Source organism: Sorex araneus, chromosome 8 (assembly GCF_027595985.1).
Source record: "Sorex araneus isolate mSorAra2 chromosome 8, mSorAra2.pri, whole genome shotgun sequence".
NCBI lineage: Eukaryota > Metazoa > Chordata > Mammalia > Eulipotyphla > Soricidae > Sorex > Sorex araneus.
Genome location: NC_073309.1, coordinates 41,764,313 through 41,787,706, shown reverse-complemented (window position 1 = coordinate 41,787,706; position 23,394 = coordinate 41,764,313). Strand labels below are relative to the sequence as shown.

General features: G+C 58.5%; 1 protein-coding gene across 3 annotated transcripts in view; it reads right to left on the bottom strand.

The window, feature by feature from the left end:
* SIPA1L3 (signal induced proliferation associated 1 like 3) overlaps nt 1-23,394 on the bottom strand; it is a 186,719-nt gene that overhangs the window by 11,977 nt on the left and 151,348 nt on the right. For all 3 annotated transcript variants that reach the window (XM_055145449.1, XM_055145450.1, XM_055145448.1), the window contains 4 exons: nt 20,853-20,971; nt 18,714-19,138; nt 8,994-9,236; nt 28-193 (listed from right to left, as the gene is read on the bottom strand). In XM_055145449.1, coding sequence (XP_055001424.1) covers nt 28-193; nt 8,994-9,236; nt 18,714-19,138; nt 20,853-20,971 — 953 coding nt within the window. The remainder of the gene's footprint in view (nt 1-27; nt 194-8,993; nt 9,237-18,713; nt 19,139-20,852; nt 20,972-23,394) is intronic.

The window sequence follows — 23,394 nt, the reverse complement described above, 5'->3', positions numbered from 1 at the left end:
CTGACTCTGGGGGGCCACTGGCCGTACCCCTGCCTCTCTCTCCTGCTCGGGCGCCAGGTTGTCCATGATGATGAGCTTCTTCAGGTCATCCTCGATGGTGGACTTGTAGTTCTTCCGGGGGGAGCGCAGGTCTCGGAGGGACGCCCTCAGCCGCGGCTGCCCGAAGACATTCTTTGTGTTGGCGTCCACCTGCCTGGAACGAGGGGGCCGGGGTCAGAGGGGCCTGGAGGGGTGCCTCCAGCCACTTTCTTCATTGCCTCCCTGGAGGAAGTGCCAGACATGGTCCCACTAGCCTCACCCCTGCATTCTGCAGGGGGTGGGGTGGGGGGTAATGCGCTGAGCTGTGTGGTGGCGGCGGTGCTGTCGAGGTGCGGTGGGGGGCTGACAAACACCAGCAAGGGCGCTCCCCTGTGGGAGGGAGGGAGGCACTTGGTGGGACAGGAAGGCCGTGGGCGTGTTTCGGGAGCTGCAGGGGCAGGTTTGCTGTGGCACCATCACCCCCATTTTTGCTGCCCCCACCCCGTTCTGGAGGTCTTAGACCTGGGAATTGGGGTCAGCCCAACCACTGCTGTCCTCTTCGGGGTCCCCAAAGCCTCCCCACCCTACCGCCTTCTAGAAGGCCCTGTGGTCTGAATGTGTGTTCTCACGTGGGGGCCAGGTGGGGTGACCCTTCTACTGCACTGAGCCATCTCTGAGCCAGTCTGATGGCAGCAGGGCACAGAGGGGTTGGCGGGCCCTGACCCAGCGCAGGAGTGGGGGAGCTGAGAACCCTCCTGCCCCCCCTCCTCCCGTGCTGGGTGAGCAACACCTAGAACTGAGCCCCCCAAAGCCCCCACTGTGCTCCTGGTCCCTTCCACTGTCTCCATGGGCTGTTCCTTACCTTCGGGTGCCACAAGGAGGTGACAGATGGGACACCCAGGGTCCCCACACCATCTGCCCTGCTCACTAGCTCTCCCCCACACCATGCTCAGGATCCTGCCTCAGGGCCTTTGCACAGTTGCTCCATCTGCTCCAGTGGCTTCCCTGCTGGCCTTACTCATCCTTCCAGTTTCATGTCACCTCTCAGGAGGCCTCCCCAGGACCACACGACCTCCCAGGACAGCCTCCCGGTCCATTTTTTTCCTGTGCTCAGCCCCTGCTCTGTGGTGTGTGCTAGAATGGTTGGGGGCCCACTCCACCCCCACCCCCCAGTCTCCTGTGCCCTACTCATCCCTTAGCGGGTGGGGGCAGGGCCTGCCACACTGCAGCCCTCCAGCGTGCAGCTAAATATGTCTCCCACGAATCCAGCCTTCCCGGCAGCCCCTGGCCCTCTCCTCTTCCCTCCCCAGCCCGCTGAAGTGATTCATGTAAAGCAGGGAAACAGGACAGTGACCAATGCTTGTCACAGTGAAGGGTCCAAGGACGCGGCTTGGCGGGAGGGGCACAGACCCGCAGGCTGAGCGCTGGGCTTGGGCATCCCGCAGTCCAGCTGCGGCCCTTAGTCACCACAACAGCAGGAAGGGAAAGGCAGGCAGCTCTGCGCATGTGCGTCTAATCTTGATGGACCGATGAGAGCCCCCCAGTGTCCCCCCCACTGCCTTCCTGATTCGGCCCCATCTCCACTCCACCCAGATGAAAGAAACGATGAACCAGGAGAAGCTGTCAGGCACGAGCGTGCCCTGGGGAGAAAGAAACCGCTCACAGAAAGAAGCCGGTTCAGAGCAGCTACAGAGATGCTAAAAACCTGTGTTCTCGGGCCGGAGTGATAGCACAAAAGCGGGTAGGGCGTTTGCCTTGCATGCAGCCGACCTGGGTTCGATCCCCGGCATCCCATATGGTCCCCCAAGCACTGCCAGGAGTAATTCCTGAGTACAAAAGCCAGGAGTAACCCCTGAGCATCGCTGGGTGTGACCCAAAAAGCAAAAAAAAAAAAAAAAAACAAAACCAAAACAAAACAAACCTGTGTTCTCAGTGATGAAGTCAGGAGGAAACAGCATCTCCGGCATTGAAGAGGTGAGTAAGTTCACAAGTCGAGAACAGTGATGCATGGTTTTTTTTTTCCCCCCTTCTTGGGTCATACTCAGCAATATTCAGGGGTGACTCCTAGCTCTGCACTCAGGAATACTCCTGATGGTGCTTGGGGATCAAACTTGGGTCGGCCGCGTACAAAGCCAATACCCTCCCTGCTAGACTATTGCTCTGGTCCCTACTTGCTTGTTTTTGTTTGGGGGTCATACCTGGCAGTGCTCAAGGCTGACTCCTGGCTCTCAGCTCAGGGATCACTGCTGGTGGGCTCAAGGGACCACCTGGGATGCTGGCAATTAAATGCGGGTTGGGCATGGGCATGGCAAGTCCCTGCCCTGTGCTACTGCCCCAGCCCCAACAGTGATTCATATTAATATCCCTGAAGTTTAGGCCCTCCTAGCAGCAAACATGCACCATTACTGGGCATGCCGAGACATCGCAGCTGACAGGAACGCTTGCCAGAAGCTTCCTGTCAGTGTTTGGGCCACACCTGGCAGTGCTCAAGACTTACTCCTGCTCTCTGTTCAGCGATTACTCCAGGTGCGGGTCAGGGGGACCATATGGGATGCTGGGGATCAAACCCAGGTTGGCTGTGTGCAAGGCAAACTCCGTCCCTGCTGTACTATAGCTATGGCTCCCACCAAGGAGAATTCTGATGAGGCTTTTAAGAATGCAGCACTTGAAGTGAGGCAACTTCTGAAGTAGATAAACGTGAAGATTTGGGGCCTGAGCAATAGCACAGTGGGTGCCTGCTTTCCTACAAAACGCCCTACAGACGTTTGCCATTCTGCAAACACCCTACCCACTGTACTATGACTTCGGCTCCTTGTTCAAGATTCTAATAAGATCTAGACTGACTATTTTTTTTTTTTTTTTTTGCTTTTTGGGTCACACCCAGTGATGCATGGGGGTTACTCCTGGTGGTGATCAGGGGACCATATGGGATGCTGGGATTCGAACCTGGGTCAGCCGCATGCAAGGCAAATACCCTACCCGCTATACTATTGCTCAAATGTTTTTAAGCGCAAGCCCCATGGACATTGCCACATCTTTTTCCCAGTTTTTGTTTGTACACAACCCATTCTTTGCAGCTAGTGAAGCTGAAGAATACTGGGAATCAAGTTTGAAGCAAAGGTTAATACAGTTCTTTGCTTAGTTTAAAAAAAGAGAAAAAGAAGAAGAAAAAAAAAGGGAAGGGGTAAAACAAACTAGGAAAAACAAGTTATGGGCCAAAGAGATAAAACAGGACACACGATGTTTGCTTTGCATGCAGCCAACCTGGGTTCAATTTCTGGCATCCCATGTGGTCCTCTGAACCCCATTAGGAGTCATCACTGAGCACCGAGCCAGGAGCAATCCCCGAGTATCCCTGGGTGTGGACCCAAAACCAAAAAACATAAACAAGTCACTCCGATTCTGGCTCTGGTGCTGCAGCTGGGCTACTAATTATGCCACATTCAAGTGGGAGTTGCTGGTGGTACCCGCTGGTGCTGGTGTGTCACTCTTTATTCATTTGCAAAGTTGTCCTCCGACACAGTGAGAAGCCACCACCAGCAGAGACCACACCAGCACCTTCTCCGAAGCTGGACCCTGCCGGCAGCTGCCGATCTACAGGGATGAGTCTGAGAAGTGCCTGCTGACGAAGGTGGACTCCACTGGCTCTGCGCTTACTCCGTCTCCTGGAAGAATTCCCCAACCTATTTTCTCAACTGCCAACCACAGCCATACAGTTGGAGTGGCATTAATTTCAAGCTTGGGAAAAAATCCAAACCGGGGAGCACGCAGAGGCGGCGTGCCGGCCTGAGTGGCATTGTCCTGGCACCGCCCCACGCGCAGTGCCATCCCTGGGGCGCTGCTGCCTTGGGGATTCTCCATGCCACGAGTGTACAATGTCTGGCGTGCGCCCAGCGAGCGCCACAGCCATGCACGTGAGTGTGATGCCCCCTGCCACCACCACCACAAAGGGAAGGGAGGAGGGAAAGAAATGAAAACAAAAAGCCACAGACCAACCCACCAACCAAACCCAAACAGGCTGGGCCGCGGCTCGGCGGCAGAGCACGTGCCCTGCTGTGAGCCTGGAGCTCAATCCCAGGGGTGGAGACCAGAACCAGGGAGGAAGGAAAGGACCAAAAGGACAAGGCTTTGCTCAGGGGCCTGCGCGGCAGCACTGGACAGAATCCCCCACGCCCCCCGGAGTAATTTCTTTTATAGGAGGGGCCCACACCTGCCGGTGCTCTAGGCTTATTTCTGGCTCTGTGCACTGGGATGACCCCTGGCGAGGCTCCAGGGATCATGCACAGGCCCAGGGGTTAGACCAGGGTTAGCCTTGTGTAAGGCAAGTGCTGTATGCTGTACAATCTCTACAATGCATAATAAAAGTGTTTTTATTATGAGGAAAAAGAAAGAAAGAAAGAAAAAAAAAGGTGCAGAGAAAATGCCAAACCAGGGCCCGAAGTGGTGGCGACGGTGGTGGCTCAGACATGGCTGATGCGTGTCCGGCCTCCAACTGGGGCGGCTCCCTCGGGGCCTGGCTAATTAAGCTGATTAGCACCGCAGTGGGGCTGCCCGAGCTGGGGGCGCTGCCAATGTGGCTGGCAAGGACACTTGCCAGGTTTCTATCTCAGGCGGCCCCGGGCTTCCCTGGAAGGCCGGCAGGGAGAGGCCTGCGGGAGCAGGGACACGCGTTCCCGCCCTGCTCTGGTGACGCTGAAATGGACCCAGGCTGGGGCCTCAATGCTGAGGAAGGCGGGGGCTGGACACCAGGGGCCACTCACTAGGTTTCAGTGGCCGTTGGCCCAGACCAAAAGGGGGGGCCCTGCCTGTGCCCCACCTCTACGTGCAGGCACCCCCATCTCCTTTCTTCCCAGGCTGAGGAAATGCGGTGGGCACTGAGCAGGGCCTCTCGGGGCCTCTGCTGGGTGCCCTGAGCACCCTGAGAGTTCCCGGGAGGGTTGTGGGGTGAGCAGGGGCTCTCCCCGGGGCTGTCAGGTGCTCTGACTTCCAGCAGGGATGGGAACCTCGGCCTCTGACCCAGCACTGCTCTGGCCTTAGTACCGTCAACCGCAACAAAACTCACGTGCTTGCATCCGTCCTTTTTTTTCGGGGGAAGCATTGGGGGATGGAATCTGGGCCTTGTGTATATGAAGCATCTGACCCCCCTCCCCCGATCACTCCTCCTGGTGCTCCCACAGGCTGTCCCTTGGTCACCTCCTCCTCTCCAAGTCCGGGTCGTAGGAATGGAGTTGGGGGGGGGGCCTAAAAAAGTGTGTGTGATGACAAGTCCGTGTGGCATATCAGCTCGGTCCACGCTCCGAGGGCAGGGGTGTCTGCGGGAGCCGCTGGAAGGGCAGAAGCCAACTCAGAGCTAGATCAGCTGGGGGCCGCTTGGCGGTCATGGCAGGGCCAGTGCCCAACGCAGGGGACCAGTCTGGCAGGGGGAGCAGACACGGAGGAGGCTGATCCTGGCTTCCAGTCAGCCTGGAAACCCACCCGCTAGCAACACAGTCCGTTCACACACCAACCCTGGGGGAGGGACGGTCACACCAGTTGAACATGTTGATGCTGGCACTGCAATGTGTGAAGTAAACTACATTCAAGGGCGCGCCACCGGTGGTACACGCTAGTGTCCAGAGTCAGAGACAGGGAAGCTGAGGGGTGGAGGGTGATTGGGGGATACCTGCCTGGCCCCCATTCTTCTGGCCTTCTCATGCCGGGACGATGAGCAAAGGGAACAGAGCAGAGTGAAGTTGGCGGGCCCTGACCATTGCCTACAGGGAGGGCTGTAGGATGCTCCCGCTGGCCAGGGCCTGTGACAAAAGGTTCCCCTGCTGCAGGCGTGCGACCTTCTGGACCCTCACCCCTCCTTTCATGCTACCAGCAGAGCATGCACTCAGAACTGGGGGAGACCGTTTCCTCCAAGAAGTGAGCCTGGGAAACTCACTGCCTCATGGCTGAGGCCTCTGGGCCTGGGTCCTGGTTCTTCTCTCCCAACTGCAGCTGTGGGGGGGGGGGACCTGCTGTGTCTCAGTTTCCCGGTCAAAAATGAGAGTCAGAGAAGGATTCCTTGGTGGGGGGCCCGACAGATTAGGAGAAGGGAATTCAGCAGACTTGGGGGTGACTCAGTGGGGCTGAGCTCCTAACCCTCTGTGGACGAAGCGCAAGGCTGACCCGGGCAAGTGCGCATCGCAGTTGGCCTTCACTGACCTGGGGCTCTGCCATGCGCGTCTCGCTTTCTGCACCCGGGAACTAAGAGTGGAGGGAGCCGCTCGCAGTGAGTGCACGGAGGGGAAGCTCTGGGCACCAATGAGTGCAGGAGAGAACTAGTGCAAACAGGAAAGGTTTCTCCATAGAGAGATTGGGAAAAAAAAAAAGCAAACAACAAAAACTAAAAAAACAAAAACAACCAAACACATTATTTTGTTTCCTCTAAAATAATTTCACTGGAAGTGAAGACAATGTTTCTTCTTTTCTGGCTTTTTGGGTGACACCTGGAAATGCTCAGGGGTTACTCTTGGCTCTGCACTCAGGAATCACTCCTGGCGGTGCTCGGGGGACCACATGGGATGCCGGAGATCAAACCCTGGTTGGCTGTGTGCACGGCAACACAGTCTTACCCATTGTGCTATTGCTATGGCGCCGACAGTGTTTCTTAAAAACTAGGGTAGATGACTCCAAAGTGATTCTAAAAACGAAGACACTTGCTCCAAAACAATGAATGTTTTTTTATGAGATGGAATATGTGGACAAAAGTAATAATCAAAGCTGACATATTGGGGCTGGAGTGATAGCACAGCGGGTAGGATGTTTGCCTTGCATGTGGCTGACCCAGGTTCGATTCCCAGCATCCTATATGGTTCCCTGAGCACTGCCAGGAGTAATTCCTGAGTTCATGAGCCAGGAGTAACCCCTGAGCATTGCCGGGTGTGACCCCCTCAGCCCCCACCAAAAAAAATGCTGACACATTATCTTATGCAAGTTGAAGTTTCTTTTGGGGGCATAGGGGAGTTATCCTAAGTGTCATATACATACCAATTTTGAAAACTCTATCTTTAGGACCCGAGAGATAGTTGTTCAGGGAGGGAACTTGTTTTGCACATGGCTGGCCCTGTATCGATTCCTGGCACCATTTATGGTCCCAGAGCACTGCCAGGAATGATTCCTGGTTGCAGAGCCATGACTTAGCCCTGAGCACTGCCGGTGTGGCCCAAATTAAAAAAAAAAAAATCTATCTGCAGGGGCCAGCTGGACAGCTGAGAGCACTGACCTTCCTTTGAGTGAGTGTAAAGGTGGAGAATTCACTCAATCCCTGGAGTTTCAGGCACCAAGGTGGGTGGGGGGTGGGGGGGTGGCTACGGGGCAGAGGGGGGAGGGGGAGAGCTTCAGCTCTGCCATCAATGCTCTTCCTGTCAGCCTCAGAAGCACACGTGTGAGCAGTGGACGAGCCCCCAGCCAGCATCATGGCTGGAACCTTTGCCTCAACTCCAGAGGGGTGGGCTGGAGAGACAGGAAAGTGGGGAGGGTGCTGGCCTTGCACACGTCCAACCTGGGTCTGCTCCCCGCCACCCCATAGGTTCCCCTGAGCCCCGCCAGGAGTGAATGCCGAGTGCAGAGCCAGGAGTCAGCCCTGAGCACCACTGGGTGTAACCCCCAAGTAACGACAACAACAACAACAAAACCAAAAGAAAAAAACCAACTCCTGAGCGGACCCCCAGGGAGCGCCCCTGCAAACTCTGTGGCTACGAGCAGTGAGCCAGAAGCAGGCTTCGGGACACGCCAGTGGTCACATCATCATAATCATCGTCAACAAGAGGGAAGGGAAAAGGGGGGTGGGGAATGAAAATAAACATGGAGGAAAGGGGAACATCCTATCTATAAATTAATAAACAGCGTCAGTCCCTTTCAGATTATTTTGTGTCCCCAAAATGCTGTAGGCAGCCTACAGTTCACAGGTACTTTTTCCTTCCCTTTTCTTCCCTTCCTGTTTTGGGGCTTCAGCTGGTGGTGGCTGGGCAGACCATGTGGTGCCAGGGACTGAAACTGGGACTCCCACATGCAAAGCAAGATGGGACCGTTTTCTTGGTCCTCCGTTTCACACGTATGATGCCGGCACAGACACAGAGGTAACAAGGGGGGCTCATCTCTTTTCTGGGCACCTGCTATATACTGGACCCTGGGTGGGCTCACAGGCTCTGTGTTGCATCGAGTGGCTGGGACATGGTGGTCTCTGTCCTGGGATGGACGATGGAGCAGGGAGAAGTGATGGGTGGAAGGTGCCGGGTGTGGGGGCTGGAGAGCTCCAAGACCCCACTGGTGGCGTTCTGGGAGAAAGTGCTTCTGTCTGGCAGAGTCCCCAGGAGACAGAGCCTGTGCGTGCTGGACAGCGCCTCTGCCTGAGCCCGGAGGCCCCCTGGGGGGCTGGTCTGAGGCACTGGAAGGCCAGCAGCTGTGGGGATGGGAGAGCGGGCCCCAGGGCTGCTGCAAAAGGCGGGAGCTGCGTACTCAGTACCCTTGGCCGATATCAGCTTTACCTCCCTCTTTCTCGCTCATCAGCTCCCATCTGCTGCCCCTCCAACATCTCCCCCCAGCGCCCCCCGCCGTCCGTGGCACAGCTCCTGCAGCCTCCCCGCGCTCACAGACCACATGCCGTGAGCACCCACTTTAGATCACACCCTCCACTTCCTCCCAGCAGATGCCAGAGCTCAGCCAAGGGTCTCTGAGGTCCCAGTGACCTGCCACCCCTCTGATTGCTTGGCCCCTCTCTCCCGCCCCTGCAGCTGGAGGGCGCTCCTTCCTCAGGCTCTCTGCCGACACTGTTCCTGCATCAGGAACGCTCTTTATCCAGATGACCCTCCACCACGGCCCTAGTCTCCCACGAGAGCTCCCTGCTGTGGCCCCAAAGGACAGCATGTGCCCATGTATGAGCCAGGCACCCCCCCGCCTCAGTGACCCCCGGGAAGCCAGGCTGCTTGACGGGGTGCCCCGGTCCTTACTTCTTTGGGTCCGTGAAGGGGAGTGTTGGGTCTGTGAAGGGGAGCGGCCGTGGCGGGGGCTCGTCCGTTCTCTTCCACCCCGTCGGGTGCTTATTGCGCGCGGGCTGCTTGGAGAAGAAGGACTTGGGCACGGAGGCGGAGAGCTGGAAGGGGCCGGGCTGTGCCAGCTGCGAGGGCCGTGGGGTCTCCGAGCTGGCCGTCTTGTAAACCTGAGCGGGGTATGTGGCCCTTGCGCTCATATCACTGCAAAGGAGGAAACCAAAGACGTGAGCAGTGGCGTCCAGGCCGCCTTTCCCAGAGGTGACCCGCTCCCAGGCACTCGGGAGAGATGGTGGAAACTCCTGCACGAGATACCCCAATGCACTGCTGGGGCTGACGGTGCCAACACCCCAGCTGGCACGAACAGGAGGTCACAGCCACACAGCCTCAGTCCTACCCCAGGCTGCTGCCCTTGTGGCACATTTGGTGCCACCTACGACTCGCAGTCAGGGTTGGATAGTGAGCGCGGAAAGTGGTAGATTCAATGCTGGAAAGCTCCCGAGCGATGCAGGGGTGTCCTGGGGGAACCCCCCGGCACCACAGGGCCCTCGCATTGAGCCACCTGCCCAGTGGCTAAAGCAATGCTGGGAGGGGTCCCTGGAAAGTCCCCAGGAAAGGTGAACCCCTCACCCAGCAGGCCCTGACTCTGGGCATAACCTTGCAGAGTGCAGGCGGGGTGGGCGCTAGAGGAAACGAGGGTTTGCAGTCTGCTGTTTCCGTCTTAACCTTTTACTGTGTGAAACACATGTTCAGTGGGCAAGTACTTGCCTTCCAGGCGTGAGGCCCAGAATCCCATTCCCAATACTGTAAAAAAACAAAAACCTGGGGGCCGGAGTAATAGTACAATGGGGAGGACACTTGCTTTCCACGTAGCTGACCTGGGTTGGTCCCCAGCACCCCGTAGGGTCCCCATAGCCCTTCCAGGAGTGATCCCTGAGCACAGGGCCAAGAGTAAGCCCTGAGTACAGCCGGGTGTGCCCTGCCCCTCCATCCCCCCAAACCAAAATCCCAAAGAGAAACACTGGAGCTCCAGCGCTGGATTCTTGTGGAGAGCTGTGATGAACCAAGCTCTCAACCTGGGCTGACCCCCGAGGCATATCAGTTTTCAAAACGTTTAATAAAATTCCAATTCCACTTCAGTAAGAGGTATTCAATGAGAAAATGAGCGCCCTTGAGAGCAGAAGCAGCAAATCCCTTTGGAGGTTAATTTTTCCAGCGTTGCAGGGCAGGGCTCTGACAAAGGCCACACTGGGGGGCGGGCAGAGTCCCTTCCTGGCAAGCACAAAGGTAACAGAAGCCACTTCAGCACTGTGGCAACGGAGCGGGGGGGTGGACTGCATCGGCAAATACCAAGGAATGTTGCACACACAACACTCGCACTCTGGGGGGAACGGAGGGACTCTGGCATGTTGCTTAGGGGTTCCTCTATCCCACTGCCCAGCAGGACGCTACAGCAGAGCCGCGGGTCACACACCGACCCGTGCAGTGAGTCTCAGATCGGTCAGAAAGGGACAGATAAAGCTTAGAGACAGGGGTCTGAGGGATAGTACAGGGGAAAGGGCATTTGCCTTGCATGCGGGTTCGATCCCCAGCATCCCATAGGGTCCCCGGAGCACCGCCAGGAGTGATTCCTGAGTGCAGAGCCAAGAGTAACCCCTGAGCATTGCCTGGAACTTTCCACCAGACAGATGACTGCACTGACGGTTTGGGTGTGGCTGGCTCAGAGGACCATCTGGGATCGAACCCGAGTTGGTGGTGTACAAGGCAAACTCCCTACCCGCTGTACTATCGCTCCACCCCAGAACTGGTAGGTTTCTAACACATATGGACATGACAGCGATGAGATAAAAATAACACAAAGGGGCAGAGGAAAACGCTGCTATACTGGGGAAAAGTTGCCATATTTCAGGGGAATAAAGCTAGTGTTAAATTCCACTGATAGGAATGTCTGATATAAAAAGTAGTTAAAAAAAAATCGGGAACCAGAGAGATAGCACAGCGAGTAGGGCACTTGCCTTGCATGTGGCCTGCCTGGGTTCGATCCCCAGCACTGGGTTCGAACCCCAACATATGGTTCCACGGGCCCCACCATGAGTGACCACTGAGCGCAGAGCTAGGAACAAGTCTGAGCAGTGCTGGGTGTGGCCCCCAAACAAAATAAAAAATCAAATGCAATCAAAGTGGCTGTGACACGCCCTGAATATGGTGCAGACAGGGGATGCCCCAGAACTCCCTGCCATGAGCCGTGCAGGGCTGAGTTCCTAGTTGCTACTTCCCCGCCACCCGTGGAGCAAACACCTTGTCCTTTCGCTCAGGACACCCCCGTGTGACGGGCCCTCCTGGACTCTGCATTCATTAGTGATGTGGGCAGCAGCCCAGGGCAGATGGACGAGGTCAGAACCCGGATCTTCCACACCGTAACCTCAACCCCTCCCCTCCTCAGTGAGCCTCCCTCAGTTTCCTCCCTTGAGAGGAGGCCGTGTCAGGCCATGTCAAGCCCCGCCCCCCGATCACAGGCTCCCTGAGCTAGGGTTAGAAAGGGGCTTGTTGTGTGGGATACGGGCGGGGGCCCAACCTGACAGCTCTGGGGGGACCCTCAGAGGTTCTTGGTCAGCGTGGAGGGTCTGTGACCTGGCCACAGGGTGGCATCACAACTGCTCATTTGGGCGAGTTCTGGTTCTGAGGGTGCAGGGCAATCCACACAGGGAACTGCACTTCTGCCCCTGGCAACAATCTCAAAGGCCTTTGCTCACAGGCAGGAGCTACTGGGCTCCTCTTTCAAGTGGCGAAACTGAGGCCCCGAAAGAGGAAGTGAAATCCCAAGTGATGACGCCGGTAGGGGTACAGCCAGGTTCAGCTGGAGAGAGGGCGCCTGTCCATGCTGAGATGACAGTCGTGGGAGGACATGCCAGGTCAGAGGACACCTCGCAGCAGTTGGGACTGGACCAGGCATGCACCTGGGACTGCACCCTAGATCCTGCTGCAACCCCAGGCCAGGCTGCAGTGGGCAGGTGGGAGGGGGCTCAGGTCACAGGCAGAACCTAGACCCGGGGACGCGCTTGTTCACCCTGGTGGGTTCCTCGCTGCCTCCTGTGGCCTGGCACAGGCTGAGTCAGTCACGGGCCACCTTCCACCCACGGCCCTGTGGGTCTTCAGTCCCTGCCACCATCCTCCACACCCCTGTCCTTGCCGTGGCTCCTGACTCCCAGCGTAGAAACAGGTAGAACCCCTTAGGACTTGGGTCCACCTCATGCAGGGGGGCTGGGGGGGGCATGCAGCTGCCTGCTCCCCACTACCCCCGAGAAGCTGCTCTCCAACCCACCAGACACACCCACCTTGGCCGCGCCCCCTGTGCTTCCTCCCTGGACTGTGGGGGGCTGACCGTGCGTCTCCCAGGAGGCCCAGCACGTGGTCACCCCAGCCTATCCGCTCGCCCAGGGCCCTCACGTTACCTTCCGGGGCTGTGCCCCCTAGACAGGTGTGTGGGGCCAGGGGCCAGGTCACATGCTTCCTGCCTCTGTGGGAACGCCTGGGGCGTGGGGCTGCACGTGGCGCCGGAGCCCTAAGCTCTGACAAATTGTTCTGGAAAGCCTGGATGCTCCTGAGGGGAGGGGCAGCCCCGGGGGTGCCTGGTGGCAGCAGGCCTGGGATCTCGGCCCACTGCGGGCGCCTGGCACTGGGCGCCCATGACGAACGTCTGGGGCGGTGGGGGGTGCTGGGGAGTCACAAGCTGCTACAGGCCGCAGTGCGGGGGGGGGGGGTGGAAGGGACCCGCCGGGGCAGGGCTGGGCTCGTCCTCCTCCTGGGCTCCACCCCTGCTCCTCTCCTGATCCCCATATGGCCCCCACGCCCGCCCCACAGAGGAGCCCTGCAGCGACCTGCTGGGCCTCTCCCCACCACGCACAGCTGCCTTCCACCTGCCCCGCTGTGCCCCATGGGGACCGGCCCTGTCCAGGGCACTGCAACGGGTCTGCTTCGGGCCTGGCCATGTGCTGTTTCCTCTGCACAGATCACTCCCTGGCTTCCTCCAAAACAACCACCTCCTCTAAGAGGCCTTCCCTGATCTCCACCCTTCTCAGGTTTTTCTTTCTATCACCGGGCGCATCTGTCATGGCTGTATAGTTGCTGTCTGTCTGTCTGTCTCTTTCCAGGACAGCGGGGCTGCACCAGGGCGGAAGCTGTTGCTCCCTGCTGCGCTGAGAACAGTGCCTGGCACGAAGGTCTGGGAAGGCCCCACAGCTGCTGGTTTCTCAGCGGCCTGGTCACGGCCGCCTCCCCACAGCACCATCCCCAGCCCTCACTCCAGTCTAGCCTGGGGCTGGAGAAAGAGCACAGCAGGGAAGGTACTTGTTTTGCACATGGCCGACCCTGGTTCAATCCCCAGCACCTCATACGGGCCCCACAGCCTGGCCAGGAGTGATCCCTGAGCTCAGAGTCCCCCACAAGCCCCCCTTCCGCCAAACGAATCAAGCCGCCTGCAGGATCCTTATGTTGGAAAGCTTTCTGCTGTCCATCACATCCAACGGTCAGGTTGCTGACAGGGACTCCCATGGATCTGACTTCCCAGACCTCCCCTCAGGCCCTGCCTCCACTCCAATTTCTCCTGAGCCCAGGGGCCAGTATCCAGTGACCTGACACGTCCTTTGCTCTACATCAGGGTCTTTGTACATGCTTTCCCCATGCCCCCAACCCCCACAATGCCACACCTCATCTTTCCTGGTCCTGTTCAAAATAAGCTGAATATCGGGGCTGGAGTGATAGTACAGCAGGAGGGGCGTTTGCCTTGCATTCGGCAGACCCGGGTTCGATTCCCAGCATCCCATATGGTCTCCCGAGCACTGCCAGGAGTAATTCCTGAGTGTAGAGCCAGGAGTGACTCCTGAGCATCACTGGGTGTGACCCAAAAAACAAACAAACAAAAACCAAAAAAAAAAAAACAACCCAAAGTAAGTTGAATATCCCTGTGAGATAACTGAAAAACGTCTATTAGGCACCTGCACCCTGACCTCCTCCCTGAGAAAAGAGCACCAGAAGCACTTAACCCCCGCCCCCCCACCATTAAACAAAACGGGGCATTTCTTTGGGGATGGGGGTTACTGACAGGCAAGTTGAGGGGATCCTGTCGTGCCAGGGGCCTCCCATCCACACACGCGCTCCAGCCCTGAGTTATCTTCCTGGCCTGAAGTGCATCTTTTGACCTGATAATCTGCCCTGTTTCCTGGCCCACGGCTGCTACTGGAGAGACCCAGAGGCTGTGATCAGAGCCAGCTCTTCCGCCCTCCCCCCACTTTCCCGAGAAAGGAGATGGGGCTGGAAGTAGAGCTACAGATGGATCCAGTGTGGGGTTTGGGAACTTCTGGGTGCTGAGCACGTGCAGGTGCAGGCGAGGGGCATGCACTTGAGGGTCCAGTACTTGGCCCTTCCCACAGTGCTCCCTTTCCGCCTGGCCAGTCACCTGGCCAAACACAGAGCTGTTCCCTGCAGCTCTGTGAGCCATCCCGGCAAATCACTGGAAGCTGGGGGGACCCTGATCTGCAGCCGTATGAGAAAGAACTGGGGGTCACCTAGAGACCCTCGACTGGCATCTTTGGTGGGGGGGGCAGTCTGGTGGGCCTCCCTCCCCATCCCTACATCCAAGTGAGCGTCAGGTCAGGTAGAATGTGTGATATAAGCCAGGAGGAGGAGGCGAAGCAAAGCACAGAGGGGAGGGTGCCGGCCTTGCAGGAGGCTGACCCGGACTTGATCCCCCGCATCACGTAAGTTCCCCCTGATCTCATCAGGAGTGATCCCCGAGGGCAGAGCCAGGAGAAAGTCCTGAGCACTGCCGGGTGTGGCCCCAGAAAACAAGCCAGGAGCTGGCAGCAGAGACCTGGGATGAGCTCACGCTGGTGTGGGGTTGGGCACCACTCTGCGGGCGCAGGCCAGTCGAACCAAATCCCTAGACTGACCACAGGACTGGGGGGCACGGACATGGGGAGCTGGGGTGAGAACCCTGTACCCCTAAAAACACTCACAGCCCTGTAACCCAGTGTCACCTCCAAGAACAGTTAAAACAACAACAAACAAACCCAAACACAAGAGGGAAAACCGCCCCCACCTGTGCAATCCCGTGGATGGTGACAGGCACGATACACACACGCTTGCACGAACTCTCCGACACCCACATCGCCACATCCCAGATCAAGCCTGGGTCAGCCCCCCCAAACCACTTCACCTGCTCCTCCCTTTCCTCCTCCGTCTCGTGACTCCTCAGGGAAGCGATCCCCAAACCCAGGCGAGCGGGGTCAGGGCGCCCCCAGCCCCAGTCCAGGGGTGCTCTGCAGCAGGCTTCTCCCAGCGCCATCCATTCACTGCTGCTGCCGTTCCTGTCGTGCCGGGGGGTCTGGCCTGCACCCGGCGCCCAGCAGGCGGCTGAGAGAACATGGGCGCTTCCCACACGGGCCAGGGAGGCAGAGCCAAGGGCGGTGCCGCTCACACACCCAGGCCTGCCCACAGGCTCGGAGGCACAGGCCTTCCATTCAGCTCACTGGCCTCTACGCCCTGGGGTCCCTGCGTCCATGGAGAGGGGACAGGGGAGACGGAGGGTGGCTGGGTGGGGCTGACTGTGAGTTCTGGGGTACTGGCTGCTTTTCTCCAGGAAAGGAAGCTTCTTCCAAACCGGGTCAGGCCTGCTGCACCCCCAGTTAGGTAGTTTCCTTCCTTCCTTTTGTCTCTTTCTTCCCTCCTTCCTTTTTTTTTTTGGGAGGGGGGGTTGTTTGGGTCACACCTGGTGATGCTCAAGGGTTACTCCTGGCTCTGCACTCAGGAATCACCCCTGGTGGGCCTTAGGGCACCATATGGGATGCTGGGGATTGCATGAAAGGCAAGCACCCTACTCACTGTATTATCACTCTAGCCGGCCTTTCTTCTTTATTTTTTTTTGGGGGCGGGGCATCACAGTAGTGCGTACTCTTGGCTCTGTGCTCAGGGGCCATTTTTAGAGGAGCTTAGGGGCCCCTACAGGGTGCCAGTGATCAAACCCTGGTCAGCCGTGTGCGTGGCAAACCCCCCACCCACTGTACTATCACTCCAGCCACTGGGCTCCACTTTCTGGGTGCTTCCTTCTTCCTTCCCTGACCGGCTGGGCTATCACTACCGAGGAGAGATCTGTCTCCCCCACTGCACCCAGTCTCACGCTGTCCTCGCTGTCCCCGGTACTGTGACAAGCTCCAACGTCCTAGCTGGTCAGTCTAAAGCAGCCTCATTCTGTTTATCACCTTCCCTCTAGGTCAAATGACCCTCCCAGGTATGGAGAAGGTGTCCACTGCTGGGCACTGCTCTAAGAATGTGTACAATGGGTCACTCAATTCTGTGAGGTGGGAAACACCGGCCTAACAAGGAGGCGGGCAGGCTAGGCACCCCCACCTGAGCGTCGCCTCGGCCTTCAGAAGATCTGAAACTCACCCCCCCCCCCCCCGGCTATGGTCCAGATTGGTCTGGGGGGAACCTCTTGGTCAGCCCCAGACAAGTCATCCTTCCCATTCCCCCAGGGCAAGTGCATGCGCCAGACCTGCCCAGATGCTTTGGGGAGTGGGGGAAGCGGCCTTGCCTGAACCCTGCCTCCCCATCTCTTGCCTCTCCCTGCCTGCAGGGACTCTGTGCAACTTTTGGGAACACTTCTCCTGTGGTAGATGGACACTGCCTGGTTGCGAACTGTTTTGACAATTGAGTTTTAAAATGAACTCAGATTTTTTTTTTTTGCTTTTTGGGTCACACCCAGTGATGCTCAGGGGTTACTCCTGGCTTTGCACTCAGGAATTACTCCTGGCAGTACCTGGGGGACCATATGGGATGCCGGGGATCGAACCCGGGTTGGCCGCATGCAAGGCAAACACCCTACCCACTGTGCTATCACTCCGGCCCCCATGAACTCAGATTTTTATGTTTTTTTTTTTTTTGGTTTTGGGGTCATACCCAGCTATGCTCAGGGGTTACTCCTGGCTCTGCACTCAAGAATTACTCCTAGTGGTGCTCGTGGGGAATATACAGATGTGGCGGGCTGAACTCGGGTCGGCCACATGCAAGGCAAAGGCCCTATGCGTGTACTATCACTCCAGCCCAAACTCAGATTTTTATCTGAGGTGGGCAGGACCTTTCTACACACACCCCCTTTCACAGATGAGGAAACTGAGGCCCAGAGAGGTTCTGGCCTCAGTCCAGGGCAGACAGCCTTGGCTGAGGGGCAGGCATGCACCCCCACTCAGGTCTCGCCCCTCTCAGCTTCCAATACATTGCTGTAAATCAACTCATTGAATTTCCCTTAACTTGTCAAGGCGCTGTCAGTAGAACCAGGGGATGGCTGGCAACACTCTTCCCGATACTCATTAAAGTAAACATATATCCATTTAAAAGGAAATACTTTCCTCCCGGCACCACCCAAATCGCCTGTGAGCACCCCATTTTGGGAAGTGCGGTTCCACACTAGAGCTTGGTTGCCTAGGAGAAAACTTCAGGAAGCGGCTTTAATGAGTAGATAAGAATGATTTGCAATTAGCATCAATTGTCTGCATGCAAATTAAAGCTCGGCGCAGGCCCTCTTTCGAACCGGCTCCTCTCCCATTTTATTCCCTTCATTTCTGGGTTCACCAGATCCTTCTCTCAGACACCGGGTAATTTTAGACCCCCCCACCCCCCGCCTCAGCCCTGTCTCCTCCTGGCGCAGCTGCCTTTCCAGGCCTGTGGGTCCCCAGAGGGGAACGGAGTCCCGGGCGCCTGGGGTGGGTGCCCCCGCCAGTGCTGAGCCGACACTCCTGGGCCTCCCTTGGTTGATGGGGGTGGGACGAGTGGCGAGTGAAGGGGCTGTCAGGAAAGGGAGGGTGGCAGAGTGACACAGGCCGGGCCGGACTCACAGGGCGCCTCTTCTTTCTCCCCCTCTGGGGCACCTGCAAACCTGCCGTGGGGGTCTGAGTCTGTCAGTGAACCCCCATCCACTGCGTGGTCATGAGAGATTTGGAGCCATGTGGAGCAAAAAGGATTCTACGCGGATGGGGTGGGTGGTTGGGAGAGGTCCAGGGGGTCTGAGCCTCTGCCTGGGACCAGGGCCTGAGGTAGCAGAGAAAACTCTGCTGGGTGAGGCCAGAGGGCAGGGCGGGTGTGGCCTGTCTGGGCCCTCTGGGGGTGGGTGAGAGGAGAGAGAGAAGACCCGGGAGGGAGATGCGCCCCGGCCCCCAGCCTGTTTCTCCAGGAGGGGGTCTGAGGAGCTGATGTGGGCCAGCCCAGCCCGTGAGCTCTTCTACCCCGCTTCATGCCTCTGTGGGGCTCAGCCAAGATGGCACTCCCGGGCCCCCCAGATTTCTTGTCTACCCCTCCTGCTATAGGGGGCTTGCCCTGTGCGCGAGGCCTCAACCTGGGTCCAAACTCACTCCTGAGAGCTTAAAAACGGGCCACTGGTCTTGGCGGGGAGAGCAGGAGAGAGAGAAGGGCAGGGTGAACCAGGCCCGAGGTACCTTGAAGGCTGATGGATGGGGAACAGGGCGGTGGGGATGATGAGCCCCCTCTCTCCCCTCTGCAAGTGAGCATGTCAGCAGCCCATCCCCCCCATGGGCACATTTTTTGGGGAGGGGAACCCTCTGCCAGGATGACTGTGGGGGAAGTGCAAGGGGGTTGGGAATCCCCCACCCCAAGAGCCGTGCAGGGTCTTACCTGGGCTGCCTTGGGGGGTCGCGGCTGCCCCCTGCCAGGCCGGTCGGCGTGCTGGTGCCCGAGTAGAGCTTTGCTCGGTGGCCTTTGCTCTGACTGGCGATGGCGGGGGCCGGGGAGACCTCTCGGCGCCGGTCCGCGTGATGGGGCCGCACCACCGCCTCTCGCCCGCCCCCACACAGCCCCAGATTTCCGGGGGGCTTGTGGGGCTTGGTGGGCCGAGGCACCTTGGCCAGGGACACGCAGCTGGGGCTGGAGGTGTAGAGGGAGGTGTCAATGCCGCTGTCGCTGGAGCCGCCCTTGGACAGGGGGTCCTGCTCGGGCTCCAGGGGGTCCAGGGGGTCGAACCAGCGGTCGTCACTGTGGCTGCTGGACGCGTTGCTGGACAGAGTGTTGCTGCTGGAGTGACTGGAGTATTGAGGCTCTCCCTGGAGGGCGAGATGAGTGTTTCAGCCCTGGGCTCCGGGTGGGGCCAGCTCCCCTGCCCCCCTGTGGCGGAACCCAGTGGTCAGCTGGCAGCTCCAGCCCCACTGGCCGGTCACCAACCCTGCCGTGTGCACATCTGTGACATGGGGCTGACACCCGCCCCGTCTCTCAGAGGGGCACCAGAGATTGTGAGTGCAGCCTGTGGACCCCGTCATGAGCCTGGCCCTTGCCTGCTGCCTCCATGCTGTCCGACTAGTTGCCCTAGACCCTCCTCTTGCCCGTGGCCAATCAGTGATGCAGCATCGTCAGAACAGACCCTGGCACTTCTGGCTCCATGGCACTGCCCGGGTGCTGCCCAGCACAGCTCCTCCTCCCTGGGACCCGTGCATGCTCCGAGGCAGCTGGAGAGGGGCTGTGAACCCCCTGCGTCAGATTACGCCCCTGCTCCAGTCTCCCCGCCCGGGGCTGAGCCTCAGGCCCACTCAGGCCTTGGATCTCTCACCACGCTTGCTTGGGACACTTGCTGGCACTCCTGCCCTTGGTGCCCTCCCCTCAAGCCTCCCAAGTGGCCTTCCCTGTCTGCCTGGTCCTCAACAGACACCCCCTCCCACTACCCCCACTAGGCTGGGCTTTGGTTTCCCTTCACAGCAGGGATCAGTCATTGGCGTCATCCCGTCATGGTGGGCCCGCCCTGTGGTGGCCCTCACGGAAGCAGGGCTGCGTCTGACCCTGTCGCACCATGGCCTCAGAGCTGGGCGTTGGCGTAAGGGCCATGCGACACCCACCGGTGGGTGGCCGAGGAGAGACTGCCAAGCATGCAGGAGGCCATTTCCCAGCATTCATGCTGGCAGCCGAGCCGCGAGGGGCAGTGAAGCCACAGGAGACAGGAAGTCCTCACCAGACACCAGCTGCTGTCAGAGGAGGGCGCATGGGCACTGTGTGAGGTCACTGGGACCTGGGGAATGTCAGGCTAGTGTAGTGCAGTGTTTGCTGCCCCCACAATTCTTGTGCTGTCACATTAGATGGCAGGGCCTGGGCGTAACCAGCTCCAGAAAGATGGCTCTGATGGCCTGATCGTGTTTAGGGCTCTGCAGAGCAATTTTTTTTTTTTTTGCTTTTTGGGTCACACATGGCGATGCACAGGGGTTACTTCTGGCTCATGCACTCAAGAATCACTCTTGGTGGTGCTCGGGGAACCATATGGGATGCTGGGAAACAAACCCAGGTCGGCTGCGTTCAAGGCAAATGCCCTACCCGCTGTGCTATTGCTCCAGCCCCCAGAGAGCTCTCTGACTCCCGGAGCTCAGGAGGTGAGAAGGTGGTGACCGCGTGCAAACCGGAAGGGGCCCTCACCAGATGCTGGGCCTGCCCACACCTTTACCCTCAACTTCCCAGTCTCCAAAATGGGCAGAAACATCCTGCCGTCTCTCCACCATCAGCTGTGGTAGTTTTGTTACCAGCAGCTCAAGGAGACGTCACCACCAAGACTGATGGAACAACGAGGAAAGACGAGGCTGGTGAAGGAAGGCTGCACGGGCGGGCGGGGCCGGCAGAGGTGGGCGATGCCCACATCCAAGAGACAGGGTGGGGCAGGGGGCGCCCAGACTCACTCTGGAACGTGGGGGATGCCCACACCCAGGCACAGGGGGCGGGGCCCAGACGCACTCTGGAATGTGGGGATGCCCACACCCAGGCGCAGGGGGCGCCCAGACTCACTCTGGAATGCCTGTTGGGAGAGTCTTTGCCTGCTGTGTCCTGCCGGGAGGTGTGCTTGCTCCCACAGCTTCCAGCCATGGCGGTGAGCCGGGCCTGGGCGGGCACATGCCACAAAGGCTCTGCAGGGAGATGAGACAGAGGAGCGGTTAGCTGTGACTCACCTGGTGGAGCCAGTGCTCAGGAAGGCTGGAGGGTCCCACCCCTCTCGGCACCAGGGACTGTGACCACCCCCCTCATCAGGGAGAATGGCATTAAGCAGGTGTCGCCTTTCTCCTAGTGACAGGACCCTCAGGAGTGACCTCACTGGACACCCTAAGCCCCCGAGGAAGGAGACACAACGGACGCCCACTGGTGAGATTCGGGCCCTGCCGAGTGGCATGGCCCACCCAGAAGCCCCAGAGACCCGCAACCACTGTGGCAGCTGCCTCCAGGGTGGCCCTGGGGTGCTGGGGGCCCAGGATCCTGCTGGAGGTGGGCTGGCACCAGGCACTGGGGGGGTGCAGTCAAGGATGGAGCTGGCTGTGGGTGTGGAAGGGCAGGGCGACTCCTGGCCCCACTCCACTGGGGACAGTTTTGTCTTGTGTCCCTGGGTGGTGAGCAGAGACATCAGGAGCCCCTGCCCCCACAGGGTCTTCAGCACCCCCCGGTGCCCCCCACTCCCCCTCTGCCCAACCTGGCAGCTCTGGAGTCCCCCCGTTTCTTTTTTTTTTTTTTTCTTTTCTTGCATCTTTTTTTTTTTTTTAATTTATTTATTTTTAATTAGAGAATCACCGTGAGGGTACAGTTACAGATTTATACACTTTTGTGCTTATACTTCCCTCATACAAAGTTTGGAACCCATCCCTTCACCAGTGCCCATTCTCCACCACCCGTAAACCCAGTGTCCCTCCCACCCTCCCCAATCCCATCTCCCCCCCACCCCACCCTGCCACTGTGGCAAGGCATTCCCTTCTGTTTTCTCTCTCTAATTAGCTGTTGTGGTTTGCAATAAAGGTGTTGAGTGGCCGCTGTGCTCAGTCTCTAGCCCTCATTCAGCCCGCAACTCCCTTCCCCCACATGGCCTTCGACTACAATGTAGTTGGTGATCGCTTCTCTGAGTTGACCTTTCCCCGGAACGTGAGGCCAGCCTCGAAGCCATGGAGTCAACCTCCTGGTACTTATTTCTACAGTTCTTGGGTGTTAGTCTCCCACTCTGTTATTCTATATACCATAGATGAGTGCAATCTTTCTATGTCTGTCTCTCTCTTTCTGTGGAGTCCCCCCGTTTCTGACTTCTACTGACTCCAGGCCTCCTACCCAGGGCTGTCCCCTCTCATGGAGCCGCCCCGCCTCCCTGTGTCCCCATCTCCCCAGCCCAGGGCAGCTCCTGCTTCTGGCTATTCAGGTCAGAACCCCTGGCCCCCTTTACCGCTGTTATCATGCCGAGGCACAAGGAATTCCTCACTCCCCCTCCATGTGGCCACATTTAGACTTACCCCTTTTTTCCTGTACTGTCCCCCCCAAAAAGAGTCGCGGCCAGAGGACCCCTGTGAACCCCAGCGCTGTACCCCACACACTTCCGCTGGAAGAGCCACAGCACTGGGTTTGTGCAGAGGACAAAGACTTCGTCCCCCATGCTGACCTGTCACCTGTGTCCTTGCCTCCCCCAGTCCTCCCACCCCAAGGCCCTCACTGCTCCTCCGACCCCAGACAGGTGGCCCCCGAGGGGTCTTCAATGACCTCCTGCCCACTCTCCCTGGAATGTTCTCTCTGACCTGGTGTCTGTGCGCCTCATCCTCCCTGTGACCTCCCAGCACTCCTGCAACCATGGCCACAGAGACACAGGGCAGTGGAGCCTCTGGCACCTCTGGGCGTGGCTCAGGGGCCTTGGCTCACTCCTGATGACGCTTCTCACCCACAGGGACCTCCACAAGGACCCCCATGCTCTGGCTCCTCTGTTAACCGGGGCCAGCTCCAGTGCCACTATGGTGTCACCAGGATGTCTGAGCACCGGAGGGCAGAGGAACAGGCAATGCCAGGCCACGGGGAAGTATAGGGCGAGGTCCTGTGATGGCTGAGCAGACCCTGGTGGGGTCTGACCTGGGGGCACGCGGGTTGCTGCCCCCTTCCCTCGTTCCATCTTACACTTCTGGTGTCCTGAGATCACCAAGCAACACTTCTGTGTCTTTCTGGGCTGTGTGGGGAGGAACGAGATACAGATCAGGAGGCAGAGGCTCTGCCCTGCAGGTGGTGACAGGAGGAGTCTGCAGGCTCGCGGCAGCAGGAGGGGCAGGCACCCTGCTCCCGGAACTCTCTATCCTGGGAACTGGTGACAGGCCAACACGGTCACCTCCAGAGCTGCCCGGAACAGCAGCAGAGAGGCGGGAACAGCTTGAGAGAGGCCGTGTCTATCTCCAATGCCGACACTTGGACACGCCACTGGTTTCCTGTGTGTAGAGACCACCCCCTCATCACAAATCTAAGATGTCGAAAACTGTGTAAGATACTGACAGGAGAGGCGCCTGTGCGGGCTCAATCCTCTGGCAGGGAGGGTAAATGGGGA